The sequence below is a fragment of the Chionomys nivalis genome, chromosome 1, assembly GCF_950005125.1.
Source record: "Chionomys nivalis chromosome 1, mChiNiv1.1, whole genome shotgun sequence".
NCBI classification, from domain to species: Eukaryota; Metazoa; Chordata; class Mammalia; order Rodentia; family Cricetidae; genus Chionomys; species Chionomys nivalis.
Genome location: NC_080086.1, coordinates 169,563,322 through 169,585,939, shown reverse-complemented (window position 1 = coordinate 169,585,939; position 22,618 = coordinate 169,563,322). Strand labels below are relative to the sequence as shown.

Sequence of the window (22,618 nt, the reverse complement as noted above, 5' to 3'; positions counted from 1 at the left end):
TTTTAATCACCATTTAATATTATCCTGAATCCCAAGGAAGTATTGGGAAATTACACATTTTGACTTCATCTGGGATTTACTGATTTAAAAGGTGTGGTAGAAAGAATAAATTTTATTAGTTGAAACTGAATATAAAATATAAAATTGTTATTCTCTTTGTGGACTGTTTCATATTTAAACTAAATTATTGTTGGATCTTGACAGTTTCAGTTTTATAACTATGACATAGTTCACTTAACATGTACATCTTGTCATAAGACAGAAAACAAGAAAAGAACAAACTTTAAGGTATGTTAATTTTATCTTGATAAAGCTGTTAATTTGCTAGGAGTGGTGGCATATGCCTTTAATTCCAGCACTCGGGATGCAGAGTCTGGTGAATCCCTCTGAGTTCGATGCCAGCCTGGTCTACAGAGTGATTCCAGGACTGCCAGAGCTACAGTAACAGATTTTCCTGATATTATTAATTCATAATTTTTTTGGTGTGATCACTCTACCGTAGCACTGCTGAGGAAAATCATTAATGGAGGAGTTTTGGTAAGGGTGTGGTGGTGCTACTTAGCACCATTAGCATAGTTACAGATCCACTGCTGTGACAGAGCACTGTCATACTGATCCCTGTGAGCCAGTAGTCTCATCATCTGATTTCTAGGCTTCTAGTTGGTAGTTTCAAATTGATCATGGTGGGCAGTATTTACACCACAGATACCAACAAATTCTGTGAATCTTGTGCCCACCCTTCTGTGAAAGCTAACTATTAAATATTATGCAAAACGCTAATGGTTAGAGCCTATGAAAATCTTTACTTATAAGAGAGAGCCCTGTTTTCTACTCTACTTTCCCAAATTGTTAGGCATTAAAAACACCATTTATGGTGTTTTTGTAATCACTGCTCTTTAGTGTGGGCAATAATGCTTTTTTTTCGTGACATAACTAGGTATAATTAGATATGTTATGAGTTTGTTTCCCTTTTGGTATGCTTCGTGACTGTGACAGTATATATTGGAGATATCATTTGAGGAGTCAGCTACTACAAAACCTCTGAAAATAATCTTGGTTTGCTAATTATACATAGGTGTAAGGACATCTTTAGGGAATTCCAGAACCTCACTGTTGGAATTGATTTTCACGTTGATCAGTGCTTTATTTATCCTCTATGAGATCATGACAAACGGACTCCCAGCCTCCCTTAGGAAAAACAGGACCTAGGTTATGAGGAGGTGTCCTCCAAGTCAGACATGGCTGTTTCATACCTTCCTAAGCTAAGGTTTTAAGACCAACTCTTCCTGTAATGCTTTTCTTTTGACAGACAGTATTTGTAATTATGTTAACTTGATCGAAGTATCAACTATGTCATGAGTAGTGACCAAATCAGGTTAGTTGCCATTTACATATCCTCACAACATTTCTGTTATTAACCTTGGAGCTTTCTAGACATTTTGAAGTATACTTTTCTGTAGACTATGGTTATCCTGCAGTTTTTGGTCTATCTGGAGGTATAAATTTACTTGTATTAATTTTGTTTTTCAAGATTATAGCAAAGAGTTCTGATATATTTTTATAGGGTAGTATTTTTCAGCTGAAGGCAGTGATGCTATTGTTTCCAACAATTTTATTCATCTCACTTAAACATCCCCCAGTTTCCATAGTAATTTTCTCAATTGTAGAATGACACTGTGTTAATTAAACCTGGTTATTTAGTGGGGGGGGGGGGATTCATCTCATAGCTTCTTTATAGTAGGGATTAGCAAAACACACAATAGTTATTTGCATTTTGTTGTAACTGGCATTGATAATGTCCTTCAAAAATATGAAGCGGTTTACGTGTATTTAAATATTCCTTGGAAATTGTAAGTCATTATTTTTCTGTTTATAGGTAAGTTCATAAAGATTGGATAAGTCATTTTTAGTAAGTTCATGAAGATTTGTTCAAGGAGAGACTCATGGAAGAAACCAGGCGTTGAGGTTTTACTGTAATGGTTGAGTTTGCTTCTTATTGTTATGCCCCTTAGACTGACTAACACTGACATTGTTTGTATTGTTTTATCTGCATGTGCTTGTGCATTTTTCTAAGTAGAGATTCCTGGTTTACATAAAATCCTGAAAGGTTTTGTGAATTACAAAGGTGAAGAAAATTGGTTAGCTAGATATGTGACCTACTCCTAAAATCCTAGCACCTGGAGGCTGAAGAGGAGGATTGATAATTTGAAGTCAATCTTGTCTATAATGTGAGACTCCATTTCAAAGAGTAAATAAGCAACAGACAACAAAGAGACCTCCAAAACAACAACAAAAATGCTACGTCTATATTGGCCGCATCTGTGAAGAATTATTTATAATTATCCATAATGAAGGAAGATTCTTTATTAATAAGTGAAATATTTGGCTTTAATAAGTTTCTTACTTGTAGAGGTACATATATCATTGAATTCATATTGTTGGACAAAGATTTCATGCTTTGGCTGAACTATCTTGCTGTATTATATGTATTCAAAATACAATAGACACCACAGAATACAATATTGAGATCCAATCAGATAACACATATACATATAGCTCGAGATATACTTATCTGCACGCGTGTGTACCCTACACAAAACTTCCCTCTGGTACTTGGATTATGTAGAAAACATGTTTTATGTTTTGTTGTATATTTTATTGTTTTACCAGTCTTTTCAAAATTTAATTTTTTAAAATAATTTAGTTTTAACTGTATGAGGAATTGGCAGCAATTTTTGAAAGAAATCTGAATTATGGAATTTGTCCTGTTCTCTATAGGCATGAATTATTAAGTGAAATTGCATTTCTCTCACTTCAATGTATATTATCAATTCATTTCTCTTTGGTTATTTTGAATGAGACAGAATTTTTCTTTCCATAATATTTTAAACACATTCTAATAAGCTTCCTTATTAGCTTTTGTTTGGGAAACCCTGTCTGCAGTGCCGAAAGAAATGCCTGCAGTTACAGCCTGTTTGTCTAGACACAGGGATGTGAGGGCTCTCCATTTTGCTGATATCTATCGTGCCCATTTTTCTAAAGCAGAAGGCACAGATGAAAAAGCTGCTATGAGGCCTGGAATTTCAGTCTAGTACTTTGTTACTACTGTTTGTTGACCTTCAAGAAATGTTGTCAGCGTGACTCATCAGCTGCAGACAGCTGGAGACTCTGGCAGCGCTTGCTGCAGCTCCCTGGCACGCAAGGGGAGATAAAGGAGGCTATTGGACAAGTGTAGGTGGAGACGTTTAGAAAGCCATCTACACCCATAAGCACTAATTTAGGTTGTATCGTAGTCATAATCTACATGTTGTAGACTATGATATAGCTGCTTGACTGGCAGTTCTTCTTGGGAACACGTAAATGTCCAAATTGAGACTCCAGTGAAAATAATCGATATTTGAAGATTATAGAAAAGTTGATCTCACTCAGGAGCAAGAGACTTAGTGAGATCTTGCTTCAGAGCAGATAGAAAGACATTCTGAGGCCATTCCTTATGTGTGGGTAAGTTAAGTGGAGTCTTATACAGAGGTGACTCTGAGGTTTGCAGTCATGACAATATATAGTTCCAGGCAGTTTTTTCAGTTCCTGTTGTTTTGAGTGAAAAAGCAATTTTTCTTTCCATGACCTACAGGCCCTATGTGATCTGGCTCTGCTTCTTTCCTCTCTTCACACATACTCCCTTCTTACTATTCCCCTCTTACTCTGCCCTGAACACTCCATGCTTGAATGTGCCCAGGGTCCAGCATGCTCCTCCCTGCCTAGAACACCCTCCATGCTCTTCCTGTCAATTCTTTGGCATCCTTCAGAACTCTGTAAGTATCACTTCCAGGGTGTGAAGTAAAGCTTCTCCTCTGGCCTCAAAATAAATTCATCTCTAGTATATTACAAATAAAGATTATAGATTCCTGATCTTTTTATTTCCTAGTACCTATCAGTGCATGGCATCCAACAGACTTTCTCATAATTATAAGTAGTGAATGTTTATCTTTCCCCTATAGTATTAGCCAATTTTATTATTCATTTTCTTAAAAATATTTTATGACACAAGGAAAGACTGAATATCATTGGGAGGAAATTGATCATTGCCATCTATAATCATGTGCTTCTATGGTTTTGATGGTCCTTTAGTTGTAAGATGGTATAAATATTGGAATTTGATAGTTATTCCCCATGTCATCTCTTCCACTGACTTATGTCATGATGGCTCTGTTTCTGGAACTTAGTTCTAAGAAATTTCATTGTTGATATATGGACAAATTTTCTTAGTAGAAAATGAACTTAATTTCAGTGAAGTTACCTGTATTTCATTCTTTTGTTCTGTGTGTCCAGAAAGGACTCATGGAGGAGGTAATTGAGTAGAGATGTGAAGTAGGTCAGACGGTGAGCTCTCCAGTTACCAGGAAGCGCACTGTTTGACAGAGTTTCTGAGACAGATGGGTCCATGATATGTGTAAAACCACACGGAGGCCTTGTGTTGAAATCAGAGTGAAACAGGGAAGCAATGGGAAATAAATTCAGAAAATCCCAGGGCCAGAAGGAATGGAATGTTTTATAGATCTTTGGAAGCGGTTTGGCCTTTATTCCAGATTAGAAAGGAAAGCTTTGGAGCATTATGGAGAAGAGAGTGATTTGTTACCTCTCAATGGACTGGAAACAAGGATAGTGCAGCCATGTTTGAGGGTGGTGAGAAATACCGGGATTCTTTGTTCTGAAGTACAATGTGACAGAATTTCTGGCGGCTTTGGTCAAAGAATGTATGAAGCAGAATAGAAAGCGTTGTCAAGGTTTTGACACAAGTAACCGAATGTTGACATTTCTATCACCCCAGGACTCTGTGTAGGGTACGTGGTTGGTGTTTTATAAGAGTCTTTTGAATGTAATCTCATTCTAGTGTATAGTTTCAAACATTCCTTGGCTATATTTCTAGAGTTGTGCTTGTTTGCTGAGATGAAATGTTTGCACTAAAAGTGTATTCCATAGACCGTTAGTTAGCTTCTGGGCCGACTTTGCCTGTGTGGACTTCAGAGCCCCTTTTTGTTGATAACTTCTGTTGGTGACTGCTTCTTCCTGAGCTAAACTGACAAGTAGTTCTTTTGTGCATTGTTTTAATAAAAGCCGTTTCTGTATTTTAGACTTTTGAAAAACAGCATTTTAAAAGCAGAATAACCAATTTTTAAAGAAATATAAAGGAAAGCTACATTTCCAGGAAGAGATTGTAATTTTATGTGATGTATTTAGAAGATGTTGATAAGAATCTCCTCTGTTCTGTGATTGTGGTGCTATTTTTGATCAGATGAATTTCTTGAGTACCAATATTTGAAATCACATTTTTTTCTCTATGAAACAACTGTAACTTCACATTCGCCTTTTGTTCTTTCTGTAGGCCAGTTTTGTTTGTGTGCATGTTTTATGGTAGCTTTGTAGTTTCTCCTGTTTGTCTATGCCCTAGTTGTGGCACAAACTCACTGGAATCTTTTTTTTTTTTTTTTTTTTTTTTTTCATTTTTCGAGACAGGGTTTCTCCGTAGCTTTTGGAGCCTGTCCTGGAACTAGCTCTTGTAGACCAGGCTGGCTTCGAACTCACAGAGATCCGCCTGCCTCTGCCTCCTGAGTACTGGGATTAAAGGCGTGCGCCACCACCGCCCGGACTCACTGAAATCTTTAACTGTCTGTGACCCATGTTGAGTTTACCACAGATATACCATAGGCACAAAGTTGCTGAGTTAGTGATAAGATCACAATGAAATTGTATTTTCTTATTAAACACATTTCCTCTGAAACCCTGGATTCTAGTGATTATTTTTAACAATCACAATCTTATTTTAGCGTGAATAACTGAGAAATATTTTTGAATAAATTTACATAAACCTGTCAGCATTTTTGCCTATTGTATTTTTTTTTCTGTCAGGGAATTCTTTTGATAATTATTGGAGCAACTTAAAATATTTTCCATAAAAGAAATGGAGTATAGTCATAATTAATAATCATATGGTTCTTATGAAAATATTATCTCTAAATGATTGTGACCAGATTTCCCTATAGCACCCCAAATATCCTACAACAAACATGCACAGATCATTCTTTTTTAAATTGTCAACAAAATAATTATATATGATGCGTCAGTGATTATAATAATTGGAATGAATTTCTTCTGGACAACAGTGGTACTTTACTATTTTATGTAGTTTTAGGAAAAAAGCAGTTAACAGACTTAGTTATAAAGGAAATTCCATACCCTATGAAATCAAAATTTTAAAGATTACAGTATGGTTAATTTTTCTTACTCTATTGCAGAAAGATTGAAGACTTAGACTCAGTAAGCAGACTACTTAGTGTCACAGAATTTTTATTAGAAAAGTTAAAAGGAGAATTTATTCTCTTAAAGGATTATTTTATAACATTTTAGCATTATAATGCTAAAACATTATAGTATTTTTCTTTGTTGTATTCCTGCAGATCCTGTTAACTTATAATGTTTAAGGGAAACAATGTATTCTGCTCCATTAATTTATTATTTTTCTTCAAATGGTCAGAATAATTATGATAGGTTTACTCCAAGAATTTGTCAAAACAAACCCAGCAATAGGAATATCTGAGTAACCTTTGGAGATATTTGCCCTGGAAGTAATTTTACTCTGAGGTACAGTTGTGTGTAGACTGTTTGGTGAGGATGGAGTTTTTGGTAGCTTCTCTTTCCAGCACTATGCCTAATGCTTTCATTAACATCTTAGTCAGTGTTCTAGCACTGTGAAGAGACACCATGATCACAGCAACTCTTACAAAGAAAAGCATTTAATTGGGGCTTGCTTGCAATTTCAGAGGTTCAGTCCATTATCACCATGGTGGGGAATATGGTGGCATGCAGGCAGACATAGCATTAGAGAAGTACTTGAGATTTCTGCATCCAGATCTGCAGGCAGCAAGAAGAAAAAGCTACTGGGCCTGGCTTGAGCTTTTGAAACCTCAAAGCCCCCTTACCCCACCCATTGACACATTTCATCCAACAAGGCCGTGCCTTCTAATCCTTCTCAGTCATGAAACTAAGGGGCCATTCTTATTCAAACCACCACAATTAACCTTTTTTTTTAGGGGGGGGGGTGTGTGAAAAAATCCCCATGATAAAACTTTAAAAATATATTATTTATTTGATGAGTTAACAAGAAAGGATTAATGGAAACAAAACAACTCAGAGAGAAACTCAAGACAGTTGTGCTGGACATGTTTCTTATCTTGGAGGACAGTATGGGAGAAAGGGAGAGAGAAGCTGGTGGAGGAAGGAAGGGAGGGCTGCAAGGAAGATGAAGACAGCCTTAAGCTATTTGTTAATCCTATTGTACATGCAGGGCTCATGAGACCAAGAAAAATGCCCAGGATGTACTCACCTTGGGAATCTCAGTGAAAATGGTGTGGATTATTTCAAGGTTCCAGGCTCTCCCTGTCTCTGCACATCTCCTGAGAAAATGAGAAAATTATCAGTGAGGTGATGAAGAGGGATAATTATTCCCTAGAATGTTTATAACTGAGTCTGTTTCTATCTCTGTCTTTGTCTCCCTCCCTCTCTGTTTGTATGTGTGTGTTTGTGTATGTGTGTGAGTGATCTGAGAAATCTTTCAAATGTATGTTCAGTACAAAATGAGTTTTAGGTTACTGCTTTACTTTGATAGAAAAGCTGGCATGACTGGATGTTTTTGGTAAATGTTTTCTGACCAAGGCTTGAAGAGTTACTACAGATAAAGTTTTGTGGGATATGTGAACCTCTAGACCTCAGGTACATGACTTGCACACAGGGGAAAGTAATCAGATTCAACTGAAGTGAAATACAAAAACAAAACTCAAAGTCTACAAAGATGGTTTCAATTGGTAATCTACCTTCCTCTTAGGGGAGAGCATCCTGCCCTCTTGTCTTTTATATTCTCCTTGGTTTCTTGTCTTGTTCATTTTAATCTTCATATAAAAGCCCCAATCTATGTGCATAGAAATTATAAGTATATATTTGTATATTTGTATGCATCAATTGTTTTTTCTTTTTTTAATATTTATTTATTTATTATGCATACAATATTCTGTCTGTGTGTATGTCTGCAGGTCAGAAGAGGACACCAGACCTCATTACAGATGGTTGTGAGCCACCATGTGGTTGCCGGGAATTGAACTCAGGACCTTTGGAAGAGCAGGCAATGCTCTTAACCACTGAGCCATCTCTCCAGCCCCAATTCTGTTTTTTATTAAGATGTTTATTTAGCATTCTATTCTTGATGAATGGCTTTATTGTCACACCTCAAATTCTCTCACTTTACTATATTTTGTTGAGTATGAGTGTAGATTCCTGGAATAGAAATATTATCACATTAAAAGTAAAGCATTAAAGCTTTAGCCATGAGCTTTACAATAATCATGAGTAGTCACATGGAAAATAAGAATTTCAGAATAAGATCAATGTTTCAGATAAATGTTGAGCAGATAATATTGGAATATTTCCTCAGTGGATAGCAGAACTTACACTTCATATGTTTATTGAATCACATTGCCAAAATGTTCAAATAAACAAACTATGACCCTCTCTCCATGGTTGCTGTGACTATTAGAATTATATAGAGAAAGGTGTGTGTGTTGTGTGGGCTGCTGCAGCATTTACTCTACTATGGTGCAAGAATCTGGTTTTGTTTTAACTGTGTGTGTTTTCATGTTCATCTGTGGATGGATGCACATCTGTGTACGAATGAGCATAAAAGTATGTGTGTGCAGAGATATGTGTATGTGAATTCCAGAAGATAACCTTGACTTTTTGTTTTTCACTGCGCATCTGATTTTTCATACTTATACACCATTTTACCAATGAGTTGTTTCCCTGGATCCAAGACTGATTTTAATTTCAGGAAATTTGTATGATTTGCTGTCTTCAGTGACTAGAAAGTTGACTTGCTAAGTAAACTTAGTAGCTGTGGGTTTGCTGGTAAAGTTAATTAAAGCCACCTGTCCTTTTGTTGTGCAGAAGCTTCCAGTGAGCTGTGAAATAATGCTTCTTCTCTTAGTCATTTTGGGTCATTGTTTTTTGTACCTGTCATGTTGATTTCTTCAAATAATTTCCCTCGCAACTTAGTGGGTAAGCAGATTTAAGCAATGTCTCTGAGTATTAAACCAACGAAAAGTACTTTCCAGCTCAAAATCTTTCAGTGAACTGGAACTCATGCAGTTCTCATTCCTAATGAACTACGTTGTAGACTTCTTTAAAGACAAAGTAAGACCGACAGGCATAATCTGTTTTCACTTTGTTGGTTCTCAGTGTCATAAAACTCTAATCTGATCTGTAGGCATCATTAGTGGACTCTAGTCACCCAAACGTGGGGGTCGGCATTGAGTTTGGCCAATCAAATCCGGGCACCTCAATGCCCTCTGCTGTCCTTCACACCTTGCTTTATTTTAGTAAGAATTCCTGAACAAAGAGCAAAATACTCCACAATCCAAAATTTAAGAGATAAGAGAAACCATGTTGTTGTCATAGGTGATAAAGAGTGTTTGTACTTAGTTAAAACGTTGTAGATAGCACATAGAGTTTCACACTTTGGACACTTGCAAGTGCTATTGGGGCTCATCATCATCATCAGTGGAACCTTGTAGTGCTTCCATGGTGATCTTCTGAAATAGATAGGGCTACAGGTGGGGAGCTGGCTCCACTGGGAAAGAATCTAGGGAAAAACAATTTACTGATATTTCCTTTGTTTTCTAACTATAACTACTCCCATTTCTTACCCCATATGCCTAGGCCTTTCTATTAAGCAACTAGTTATTTGAAAGTAGTAAAAAAAAAAAAAAAGGAAAAACAACTAACATATAGTATTAAAGTACTAGATACATGTGTGCAGATAGTCATATCTTCATTTTTCATAGATCTCCCATCAGTTGATGAATATTGGCATAAATTAAATGTGTCATGCATGTACAATAGACTGTTATTCAGCAGTACATAACAGTGGAGTGCTAAATGTATGCCACAGCATTAAAAATATCCTGTAAATGAAATCCAACATTTGATTAGTAACAGGGTCATTTAGCTTGAGGCATGAGGCCTCTGACCTGGTTATACCATACCGACCACTCAAATGTATTTAAATAGATTCAAGATCATTAAAACTAGTTAAAAGAATGGGAGGAAAGTGGATCAATGCAATCTCCTCATGTAGCTTCAAAATAAAGTGAGTTGGAGGATAATGACACTAAGACCGAAGTATTCCTCAAAGATGGTCGATTGTAGTTCCCATGTGCCTTATTGATCAGTCATTTAAAAATACACACAGTGACTCGTGATCATTTGGTAAGTGGCTCACCCTTTTGTAGAGTTTTCCATCTCAAATCATCCAGTACTGCCACTTGCTTGAGCCATTTCTCCAGCTTTTCAATGACCACATTTTACTGGTGGATCAGGATGTAGGCTTATTAACCTTAAAATATATTGATTCATTTTTCTTTCCATGACATCTCACATTTCCCAAATTCTTAATTGATTGTTAAGAAGGTAATTAAGGTATTCTCTTTCACTGTTCTTCTAACCATCCTCTAACCAACCCCCACCCATCTCTCACTCTCCTGGTCCCTCTAACATTCCTTTCCCTATATCTTTTTTCCCTTTCTCCCTCTCTCTATGACTAATTCGTTTCTTTCTTTTTTTTTAAAATTTATTTATTTATTAAAGATTTCTGTCTCTTCCCCGCCACCGCCTCCCATATCCCTCCTCATCCCCCAATCAACTCCCCCTCTCTCATCAGCCCTAAGAGCAGTCAGGGTTCCTTGCCCTGTGGGGAGTCCAAGGACCTCCCACCTCCTTCCAGGTCCATTAAGGTGAACATCCAAACAGCCTAGGCTCCCACAAAGCCAGTATGTGCAGTAGGATCAAAACCCAGTGCCATTGTTCTTGACTTCTCAGCAGTCCTCATTGTCCATTATGTTTAGTGAGTCCGCTATTATCCCATGCTTTTTCAGACCCAGTCCAGCTAGCCTTGGTGAGTTCCCGAAAGAACATCCCCATTGTCTCAGTATGTGGGTGCACCCCTCATGGCCCTGAGTTCCTTGCTCGTGCTCTCTCTCCTTCTGCTCCTGGTTTGGACCTTGGGGTTGTAGTCTGGTGCTCCAATGTGGGTCTCTGTCTCCTTTCATCGCCTGATGAAGGTTAATATCCAGGAGGATAACTATATGTTTTTCTTTGGCTTCACCTTCTTATTTAGCTTCTCTAGGATCACGAATTATAGGCTCAATGTCCTTTATTTATGGCTAGAAACCAAATATGAGTGAGTACATCCCATGTTCCTCTTTTTGGGTCTGGCTTACCTCACTCAGGATAGTGTTTTCTATTTCTGTTCATTTGCATGCAATATTCAAGAAGTCATTGTTTTTTACTGCTGAGTAGTACTCTAATATGTATATATTCCATACTTTCTTCATCCATTCTTCCATTGAAGGGCATCTCGGTTGTTTCCAGGTTCTGGCTATTACAAACAATGCTTTTGATTTGTAATCCAGGACAGTTTTTAAAATTAAGTAACATTTTTTAATCATCTTTGGGGGACACGTCTTTCTGAGTGACATTGTCTTTCAATTCACTTTATTTTACGGCTTCATAGAGAGGTTACATTGATCCCTTTTCCTCCCACTCTCTTAATTAACTCGATTATTATAAAGTTTATTTGTTATTTTGAATATATTCAGTTCTAGGTTCTTACTGACTGTCCTGCAACTTTTTTTTTGTAGACCAGGTTATCCTCAAACTCACAGGGCTCCCAGTGCCTCTCCCTCCCAAGTACTGGGATTAACGGCATGCACCACCAAACCTGGTGAATGTGTTCAGTTGTAAAACTATAAAATGGCATACTTTTCTTTCTTTGTAGGAATTATTTCATGTACTCTAACTGAATACTGGAGAGATCATCTTACTTGCCGTAGTTCCCAAATGAATTGTCATATTGTTCTCACAGATGTTTCCAACAAGTGCAGATGCTTCATGAACATATTATACTGCTACTTTTATTCAAGGCAAGTGACATCTATCCTGCTTACATTAACTCATGCAACCATACAGTCTCTAATTGAGGTTATCTACCTCTTCTCCCTGTTTTAGGCCTATGAGAGACCACAATAATCTCCTTTTCTTATCTGGGCGGGGTCCTTGGAATTGTCTTACTCTTACCTTCAAGTAAAATTCCTTAGGGACTTCGTCATAAATGCTTCTTCTTCTCCTCTGTGTTTATAGCTCAGAGGACGGGTCCTTATGGTTCTGACCTCAGGGAGAGTGTTATTTCAAGCACCTTCTGCTACTTGCCATCTTAGATTTTTCTCATCTGATTCCAGCCATATGCGTCAGCCTGATATAATCTCCATAGCAGTAACTTCCTCCATTTCCTTGAGGTGAGTTTTTCCATCCTCCTCAAGCTTTCTTCATCGATAATCAGTTGCCTAAGTTTCTCTCTTTCCAGAACCTTCTATCATGTCCCATCCCCCCTTTTCCCCCATTGTGCCTATCAGAAAGGTTCCTAACCCAGATCCCGACTCTCCCATTTCTTTCTTCCTGCCCTGCCATATTGTAGAATTTTTCCGTTTTGTTGTAATATGAGCGGCAGGACTGCGTCCCCGGCACCCGGCCGCCCGCATGGCTTTACCAGAAATAATTATACGGAAACTGTATTCTTTTAAACACTGCCTGGCCCATTAGTTCTAGCCTCTTATTGGCTAGCTCTTACATTTTGATCTAACCCATTTCTAATATTTTGTGTAGCACCACGAGCTGGCTTACCAGGAAAGATCTTAACCTGCGTCTGTCTGGAGTGAGAGAATCATGGCGACTCACTGACTGGGCTTCTTTCTCTCAGCATTTTGTTCTGTTTACTCCACCCACCTAAGGGTTGGCCTATCAAATGGGCCTAGGCAGTTTTTTTATTAGTTAACCAATGAAAGCAACAGATTAATACAAGACCCACCTCCATCACCGTTTCCTGGTCCTCCAACTTACATATATTCTACCTCTTCTGGGGTCATGGAAGCAGAAAGGGGCTGTGAAAGATTTCTTTCTTTTGCCTGCAAATTTCAAAAGGTAGTCCTAACCTCAGTTGGATAATTAAATGTGCTTCTAAGAAATATACTGCCTATGTGGTCATTTCATAGAAAGAAAATATGTTTTCTCTTGAGTTCACTTGTATCTTTAATCAAAGAGACATTTTAGATTTTGACCTGACTATCCAATACATGTTTAGTTTTGATTTTATGAAAAAAATGTATAAATGTGTCTCCTCATCACAAAACTGGGCTCAATGCTCCATATTTTGGAATTTTTCTGTATTTCCATTATCTAATTCAACATCTAAGTCTCAGTAAAAAGAAATTGATGTTAATTAAACAGGCTGTAGGATTTATATGTATTTTAAATGCTTAGGGTGCATCTGACTGAAGTTTGATATTGAGCCTACCATATGCATCTAGAGCAGACCCTGTGCCTTCGCTCCTCCAGCAGAAGCCTACATACATTCCTTAATGTCTGTGTTTGCTAATAATATCTCATAGATATTATTAGAGTTGAGAGAGAGGCTTTTGTAGAGTCTAGCAGACTTTTTCTTTCATGGTAGCTATTTACTGACTCTGATCTCTTTTCCTTCTCTTGTGCCATATTTATTCATACCCAAGGAAACAGTATCTGCCTGGACCACCACAGTGAAAGAAACCAAGAATAAATGTATCTGAGCAATGGAACTTTGACAGGGTGGTTTTTTGGAATAAGTAGTTAATTTCTATTTGGGGTGTTGTTTTCTAGGAGTAATATTTTAATTCACTTAACTTTTTAGTTTTTTCCTAAAACTTGGATTTCTAACTAATCATTTCTTCTAAAAATACATCTGCTTTTTGTTCATAGACAGTTTATAGTCATAATTTACTTGTTCTAAAGATGATATTTTCTTCATTTTGTTTACACATACATTCATTCAGTCAACAAATATTTATTACAGTCTGAAAACTATTCCAAGTACCAGGGATACCCTGGTATTTGTTTTGAAGTGTATTTTTTGTTCTTCTTCTTCTTCTTCTTCTTCTTCTTCTTCTTCTTCTTCTTCTTCTTCTTCTTCTTCTTCTTCTTCTTCTTCTTCCTCTTCCTCCTCCTCCTCCTTCTTCTTTTTTTTTTTTTTTTTTTTTTTTGGCCTGGCTTTTTCTTTTTCTAGGTCAGTTTGGAACTCATCCTTTAACAAAACAATATCACTACCGGTACTTGCTTTACTGAAATAGTAAAGCTCATGTGGATAAGGTTTTTGCTTTTGTTTTTTGTTATTATTGTTTGGCTATTATTTTCTCTTTGATTCTGGACTATACTCCATGTCCGGGTCCAGGCTGCTTTAGAGGCTGAAGGTGGTAGTAGCACCAGAATGAGTGCTGAGGGCATTTTATTCTTAAGAACAAACCTATGTAGATAGATGGTGATGGTGCACAACTTTAATCAAATCACTTGGGGGGCAAAGGCAGGTGGATCTCCAAGTTCAAGGTCAACCTGATCTACAAAGTGAGTTCCAGGACAGCCAAGAGTATTACACAAAGAAACCCTGTCATGAAAAACAAAGAATACATCTATGCTGAACAACTTAGTAAGGCTGCCTCTGCTAAGGTAACATGGAGTTCAGAAAACTCAGGCCACTCATCTGGTACCTAGATCCAATTAAACACGCTCTTTATTGATGCAATTAGGAATTCCATTTTTGTTATTTCGCATGACTTTTCCAAAGTCCGATATTCGTTGTAAAGTACTCTTATCGTCACTATAATTCTTTGCAATGTTGAAAGCCAATTCTATGCCTACGAGACATTCATAATGTCATTTGGGACATGCTACTTTCTGTAACCTAATGGAAGTCACTATTTAATTTAAGTTTGTGACACAAGTTATTTGTTCACTGTAATAGCATCTATACATTTGTTACTGATTTTGATTTTATTTTTTTTTCTTTTCTTTTTTTTTTATTTTGAGACAGGGCTTCTCTGTAGCTTTGGAGCCTGTCCTGGAACTTGCTCTTATAGACCAGGCTGGCCTTGAACTCACAGAGATTTGCCTGCCTCTGCCTCCCAAGTGATGAAATTAAAGGCATGCGCCACCACCACCTGGTTGATATTGATTATTTTAACTGAAAAATTAAGAGCCGAGAGAAGCTTATTTCATCTTGTCACACTGTAAGTGGTTGTAGCAATTTTCTCAATCTGTCACTGCAGTGATACTGTCCCCTCAAATGAACTCACAGAAATGTTTCATTCATTTGTTACAGATTCATTTGTTGAACTCATTAATGTTATTGACTATTGCTGTTTCCAAGAAAAATATAGAAAGCACTTTTTTATTAAAGATTTATTTATTATGCATACAATGTTCTGTTAACATATATATACCAGAAGAGGCACCAGATCTCATTATAGATGGTTGTGAGCCACCATGTGGTTGCTGGGAATTGAACTCAGGACCTCTGGAAGAGCAGGCAGTGCTCTTAACCTCTGAGCCATCTCTCCAGCCCCAGAAAGCACCTTTTTTTTTAATTTTTTTATTTTTTTGGTTTTTCGAGACAGGGTTTCTTTGTAGCTTTGGAGCCTGTCCTGGAACTCCCTTTGTAGACCAGGCTGGCCTTGAACTCACAGAGATCCGCCTGCCTCTGCCTCCCGAGTGCTGGGATTAAAGGCGTGCACCACAGAAAGCACTTTTTAAAAAGTCAAACCTTTTTCCTAGTTTATGTTCTAGTGATATGTCAAGAGATTCTCTCTCTTTCTTACTCTCTCTCACATTCCATAGCTATGTACCTAGACAGGCATGCATGTGCGTGCGCCTGCACACACACACACACCCACACCCACCCACACACACACACACACGCATGCATGCTACCTGTTGGTAGCCCCAAAAGAAAATGTGGGCTTCTTTATTGGGATGTGAATACTTTGTATCAAGCCCTGTGCTGAATACCCTTGTGTATAATTTCTCATTTAAATTATTAGCACATTATGTTTGAAGGAACTGACATAATTCCTGTTTTGTAAATGGCCTAGATTAAGCTCAGATTATTTTGATTAATTTATCTTACTTTCACTAATAATAAATAACAGATCTGTGATTTGATTACAGATTTACTGATTCTTGCCATTTTACCAAATTCATTTCAATGAGAACATTTGTTTGTATTTTTCCTGAAGTATTTTTTTCTCTTTCTGCTATAGTCACTAAATGACTATCTTCATGATCAGTGACAACAAATCTTGGTTGGAAAGAGTCAAGGGATAGGTAAATTTAGCATCTGATTTCTCTAAATGAGTTCTAAAGGTAGGGACTAGTCTGTGATCAAGATGCTGTGCTATCAAAGTTGTTAGGTGGCCTTGGGTTTGTTCCAGTTGTCTGGGGAGAGCTTGTCAAACCATCCTTCTCATTACAGAAGCAGGAAATATTACTGGGGCATTCTTCCATCTTGTACTCTACAGCCTACTTGTAATCCTACTGTCAATTTTTTCTTCATTCCACCCATCCATTACCATTCACTGTTTTCTCTGGTGTCCATCACCTGGCCTTCCCAGCTGAGATTAGACTCAAGCATAATGAATGAAGGTGAGCATTGTCCCTGCCTGGTCAGTGCACGTCTCAGAATCTGAACAGTTTGCTCCTTCATGGCCTTGACAGCAGTTCCCGGGCTACTTGGCTCAATGGGAAGGCATATGAGGAAAGGTGAGTTCTGTTTCTCACCTAGAATCATGAAATGCCAAAAGTCCATTTAGAGTCCATTTTGATGCTGGAGACTCTCAGACTTTGTGATTATTGGTGAGGGCTTTCTTTTTGTTCTGATAGGTTTGTTTTCAAAAATAATTTTTAGGATGCTGCTGCTTTTTTATTTTTAAAATGGTAATCCAATACCTTTGTCAGTTTTGTGCTGTTACAGCAGAATATTACAGACTGAGTCGTCTATAATGAACAGAAATTCAGTGGTGTATAGCTCTAGAGGATTGGAAGGTGACATACCATGATAGAAGAAGACAGAGGAAGGGTGAGAAAGAAAAGGGACTCAAATTTCTATAGCCATTTGTGTCCTTGGATGTTTTCTTGAATCCATGCATGGGCATACTCAAGACAGTCGTCTCAGATCCCAATACTGCCAAATTGGAGGTTAGGAGTCCTACACATGGCATTTGGGGATCACACTTATACCATGGCATTTAGTATCCTAGATGTAGACATCTGCTCTATAAAGACGAGACCATATCAGATGCAGAGAGTCACAGGCATGGAGCTGAAGGAATGCACATTGTTCCCGTAGGTAGATTTCGGCTGAGGGTTAAAGTAGACATAGCAGAGTCTTTTTCACTCTTTTTTTAACATCCGCACACCACATGAATCCATTGTTTCCCTCAGCTCCCACAAGTTTTGATCAGTGGGACTGTGGCTAAGTTTGGAACTTCATATCCTATCTTCTTCCTTCATGACCACAGCCTCATCTCCCCCACTGACATTTCTAGGGGCTCTGTCTCCATAGTTGGCATCGCTTCTTTTTTTATACTGGCTCTATCCCTTGCTATAAACACACATTATTAAGTAATTCTACTGCCTGTAAGGCTTTAGGGGGACAGAGCCAGTTGCTCACTGTTGCTAGGCCTTGTCAGTTGACAGTATATTTTCACGTACACTCTCTCATCTAATTTTAATAGTATTTTGTCCACATAGCGCTCCATTTCTTTTTCCATTTATGCAGCAGATGAATGCTTCCTTAACCTCTATGTATGAATATGTTATATAAGTTTTAATGAAGTCATGTAATGATAATTAAAAATGGCATATATTAAGGTTTGTCCAAGTTGTTTTTATGTGAGATTGCTTTTAATGAAGTTGTGGGCTTTGGGAAACAGGGTTGGCTGTTTTAGGGTAGATATTGGACTTAAAGAATTGGTAAAAAAGCAATGCACTTCCAGAAGTGAGCCCAGTATGCCCAAGGCGCACAGGCCAGGCATACATACAGTGTATGCAGTGTATATGAAGAACGAACCAACTGCCTCTTGGTTGTTTCAGTCTAAAGTTGATTATGGAACCCTTAAAATCATAACACTTGATATTTTTAGAAATCATTAAAAGACATCTATTTTAATTCATATCAGTTTGAAAAAGTACTTGTTGTAGGAGCAGCAGGCTGCGTTCTGCCACCCAGCTCTCGGCTAGCTTTGCCCCAAAATAACAACACATAAACTGTATTCATATAAACACTGCTTGGCCAATTTCTAGTAATGTGTGTAGCACCATGCGGTGCGCTTATCAGGAAGATTCTAGCCTACGTCCATCCTGGGTCGGAGCTTCATCACGTCTACCCCAGAGAGGAGAGGAAATGGTGTCTGTCTGAGGCATCTTACCTCACTTCCTCTTCCTCCCAGCATTCTGTTCTGTTTACTCCACCCACCTATGTTCTAACCTATAAGGGCCAAGCAGTTTCTTTATTAACCAATGACCTTCCTCCAACAAGTACTCATGCTGAATTATATTCACACTGATAATATGCATACTGAAGAATTGTGTGGTATTTTTGTATCCATCTCATACGAAGTTTTTTTTTTTTTTCTGTTTTGTGTATGCTGTTCCTGGAGTACAGAATGTAACTTTATTTCCCATGTACACATCTCCTTGGCAATTCTGTTCTGATTAGGTTTTGTGGTCTTAAAAGGAAAATTGTTGATAAAGAAAATAAATCCATTCTTAGTTTCTCTTCTCTGGTTGTAAATGTTCAATATGGTGTTTGGAGGAAGAGGTTTGTTAGCAGAGTAGTAATTCTTTTAGTTTTTTTCAGGCTCTGTCTGTTTGCCCTCTTCTTTCCTTTGGCACTGTGAATTCATTAAACCCATTGCCTTGCTCATGCGCAGCACATCCTCTGCAGCTGAGCTATACCCCTCGTCCTGGTGGCAGTTTTCATGCTTTTGATTAAGTTGTAAACGTTAGCAAAACATCAATAATCCTACTTCATATCATTATGTTGATATGCAGACTTTGAGAATGTGAGGCAAGTCATTAATTTAAAGGAAGAGCTATATATACCATTGTATTTTTGTTAAAAATTTTGAACTGTGTTCTGATGGGTTGATCAAAACAACTCATCCAAACAGTACCTGTCTAAATGCCTCTGGGAAGTGATGATGATCATGGATATAGATTGCTAAAACTTCACATGGTTTTATCAATCTTCTAGGTGCCTTGGAGACTGCAAAGATAAATAACAAAGCAAAGTCATCTTTGCTTGTGTCTGATACCATGCAATGAATTCTAACCATAAGGAAATGTTTGAAGTAGAAAGAGAAAATTTTTAAGTGTAGGTTGCTAGGGTTTTGAAGAAACCCACCAAATAGCATGGTTTTTGTGCCAAAATTCTGAAACTGTTGGTAAAGGAAAAGTAAAATGTTAATTATACACTAAAAGTAGTGACACTGAAGGATATATCCTAAGTTAGGGTGCACTCGCTAGCTGAACATGGGAGATTGATTTGTTTACCCATTTAACAAAAGGTATTAGATAACTTTACTCCTTTTCTATCCCTTCCCCCATTACAGGCAAATTTTCCTCCCTTCATGTATTGAAACAAGGGTCTTGCATGTATTGTGAAATTATTTTTATCTTTGAGTTTTATCCACATCCTTATCAATATAAACCAAACTACATTTACCATCTGTAGACGTCATGGGTTTTCAGATGGAACACTGCAGCTTCACAGGCCATTCATGTGCCCTCCTTTTTTTGCTTAATTTTTGCTAATTAAAAGAATTCACTCCTCTTGGAACAGATAAAAGTGGAGAGAAGCTAGGGATTATAGCAATTGAATCATTAAAAAAAACTCATGGGGATGAGGGAGGTGGTACTGGTAGAAGCATTTCTTCCAACTTTTGAAGTTATTTGCAGCTTTATATATTTTAAATGCTCTGCAACTAAATCTGTGCAAAATAGCGATGGCATATTGTTACTGCCTTAGAATGTGTGAGCTTGGCAATTACTTCCTGCACTTTGACCCTTTGATGTTTCAACTAATTACCAATTAAGAGCCATTTTAGGAAAGAATATAAGTCCTGGTTGCAAAATCTGGTTTAGACTTGTGATAGCACTGAGAAAGCAGCAATATTATACTTTTCCAAATGTGTATCAGTAGCCTGAAATAAAATCCTTCATGCAATGTGGTACACTCCTTTAAGACAATTATATTCTCGCTAATATAAAATGGTACTTTTTGAAAACATGGATACTGCCAGCTCTCAATCAGTTATTCCAAGAGTTGGAGTGTGTATATTATGTAGTTTAAGAATATCTTGATGGGTTTCTTTTTAAATTTTTTTACTGCACACACGTCTGTGGGATACTTTTGTGTATGGTGCCCTAGAGAGCCAGAAGAGAACATTGAATCTTCTGGAACTGGAGTAACAAATGGTTTTGAGCTACCATGTGGGTGCAGGGAATAGAATCCAGGTCCTCTAGAAGGAGTACCCAGTGCTTTTAATCACTGAGCTATTTTTTTGTTCTAAGTTTATTTTATTGTATTTACTTATTAAATACACTCACTATATTTATAAAAAATATCTGTTTAAGTAGCCAAGTAAGCTTTCTACAATGATAAAATAAATATTAAGTAAATTACATATTTTAATAGCTAGGATTCTTTCTTTTTAGTGTTACATAAAACTGTAGTGTGTCTTTTAATCTGTGGGATTTTTGTCTTGATGACAATGTGGTGAATAGAATTTATATACAATCTTGGATGTTTTATAATGTAACTTCATCCTTCTATGTGCTCCACTGTCCAAAGAAGACACTGTTAACTAGAAATAAATGTTTTAGCTTCAACAATATTATAACCTTGAGCCATTACTTTACATATTTCATTGATTCTTCTTAGACTTTATCATTTTTCGCTGGGTAATTATGCCATAGATTGTTGAAGAGAAAGATTGGATCATGTCATTTGCAATAACTGTAAATACTGTGGATAACTTAAAAGGTAGCCCCTGTGACAATACAGCATGCATACAGGTAAGCTTGGTTTGTTTATCTGTAAAATTTCCAACTAGCTAAATCTCCATTTTTATTTTTCCTGCAAGGGGGTCCTGATGACAACTTAATTGAAGGTGGAGGAACAAAATTTGTCTGCAAACCTGGAGCCAGAAATATTACTGTCATATTCCATCCATTACTGAGGTAAGTCATCCCATCCCCTATGATATTCTCATCCGTGATCAATATTCTCATTATTTATGCTGATGTGCCAAGTGCCAATAGTTCAGCCAGCATTGAGTCAAATCGTTAGAAAAAAGAAACTTGTTTCATTTTGTAAGGTTTCACAGTGAAAGTTAGTCAATAGAACAGATAATGTCAGCCAAGCTGCTCCCTGTTCTCAGGAGTAATAATAGCTCACAGACACTTGAATTTGATTTTCTTTACTTCCTTCTCTAGTCCTGCTCATCTTCTTCCCTGCTCTTTCTCCTTTTTTGGATCTGTCTCAGTGACCCCCTGGGGACATCTCGCCCACCATCTGTTTTCATAAACACACATTTGTTGACCACAGTCTTGCTCATGTGTCCATTTGTAGCCTTTGCACTGCCATCACAGAGATGAAGCATGGCAGCCTAACTCCTAGCCTGCAACCTGCGCATTTTCTCTGTGGCTTTTCACAGGAAAAACAAATGACTGACCTGTGGTCTTTCTACTCTTTACACTAATTACTCCTTCCATATCTTTTGAGAATTACCAAGTCTCTGAGCAGATGTGATTTACAGAAGCCTGAAAGATATTCAGAATAAAATATATGGCTTTGTTTCCCGGAAGATAATTTTATGGTGAGCACAATAAAATCTGTTACATTGTTCATTTCTCAATTATCGTCTATTGTAGCAAAGAAAAATTCATGATGCTTTCACAAAATATTCTTAAGTCCTAAGTACTTTTAAGCAGGCACTTTTCTGGGTTAAAAGGACAATTACTCGGTAGTTACAAACTCTGCTTTATAGTTAATGATATCTAGAGATCTCTGTGCATGACAGTGTAAAAACAGTTTGTAAAATTACGGAAGGCTAAGATGCTATATTTAATACTGTGATTCATTAAATTAGTTTTGGAAATACATAAAAAACAAGCATATTAATTGGTTATATAATGTTTTCATACAAATAAGAATCTTGTACTACCATATTAAATATCTTAGACCTAATTCTTTTTTTGGTAAAATCTCAAAATCCTTATTTTGAAATCTACATTATTGTCTGCAGCCCTTCTGCTGCACAACCGCATATTATTTTCTTCCTTTTTCTACCTTACCTCATAGCTCAGCCTTTGCCCTTCCCCTCTTCTCATAGTCACCAACTTTCCATTCTTAACTTGTACGAGATGAGTGTTTAGATTCCTCAAGAATGAGAGCATGCAGTTTGATCCATATTGTCACAAATGTCAAAACTGACCAGTATTCCATTATGTATCACATTTCTTTTATCCAGTCATCAGCTGAAGATTACTCAGGTAGTTTCCACTTTTCTTTTGGGTATGTACCCAGCATGGAAAATCCTGGATCATCTGTTCTTAATTTTTGGTGAACCTTCACTGTCTTTTTCCATAATGGCTG

The 22,618-nt window shown here is 37.3% G+C and overlaps 1 protein-coding gene across 1 annotated transcript in view; it reads left to right on the top strand.

Moving 5' to 3' along the window:
- The window catches only part of Exoc4 (exocyst complex component 4), a 756,055-nt gene that overhangs the window by 322,897 nt on the left and 410,540 nt on the right, over positions 1–22,618 (top strand). Inside the window, exon 10 of the mRNA XM_057763023.1 lies at positions 21,105–21,201. Within this exon, the coding sequence (XP_057619006.1) occupies positions 21,105–21,201 (97 nt within the window). The remainder of the gene's footprint in view (positions 1–21,104; positions 21,202–22,618) is intronic.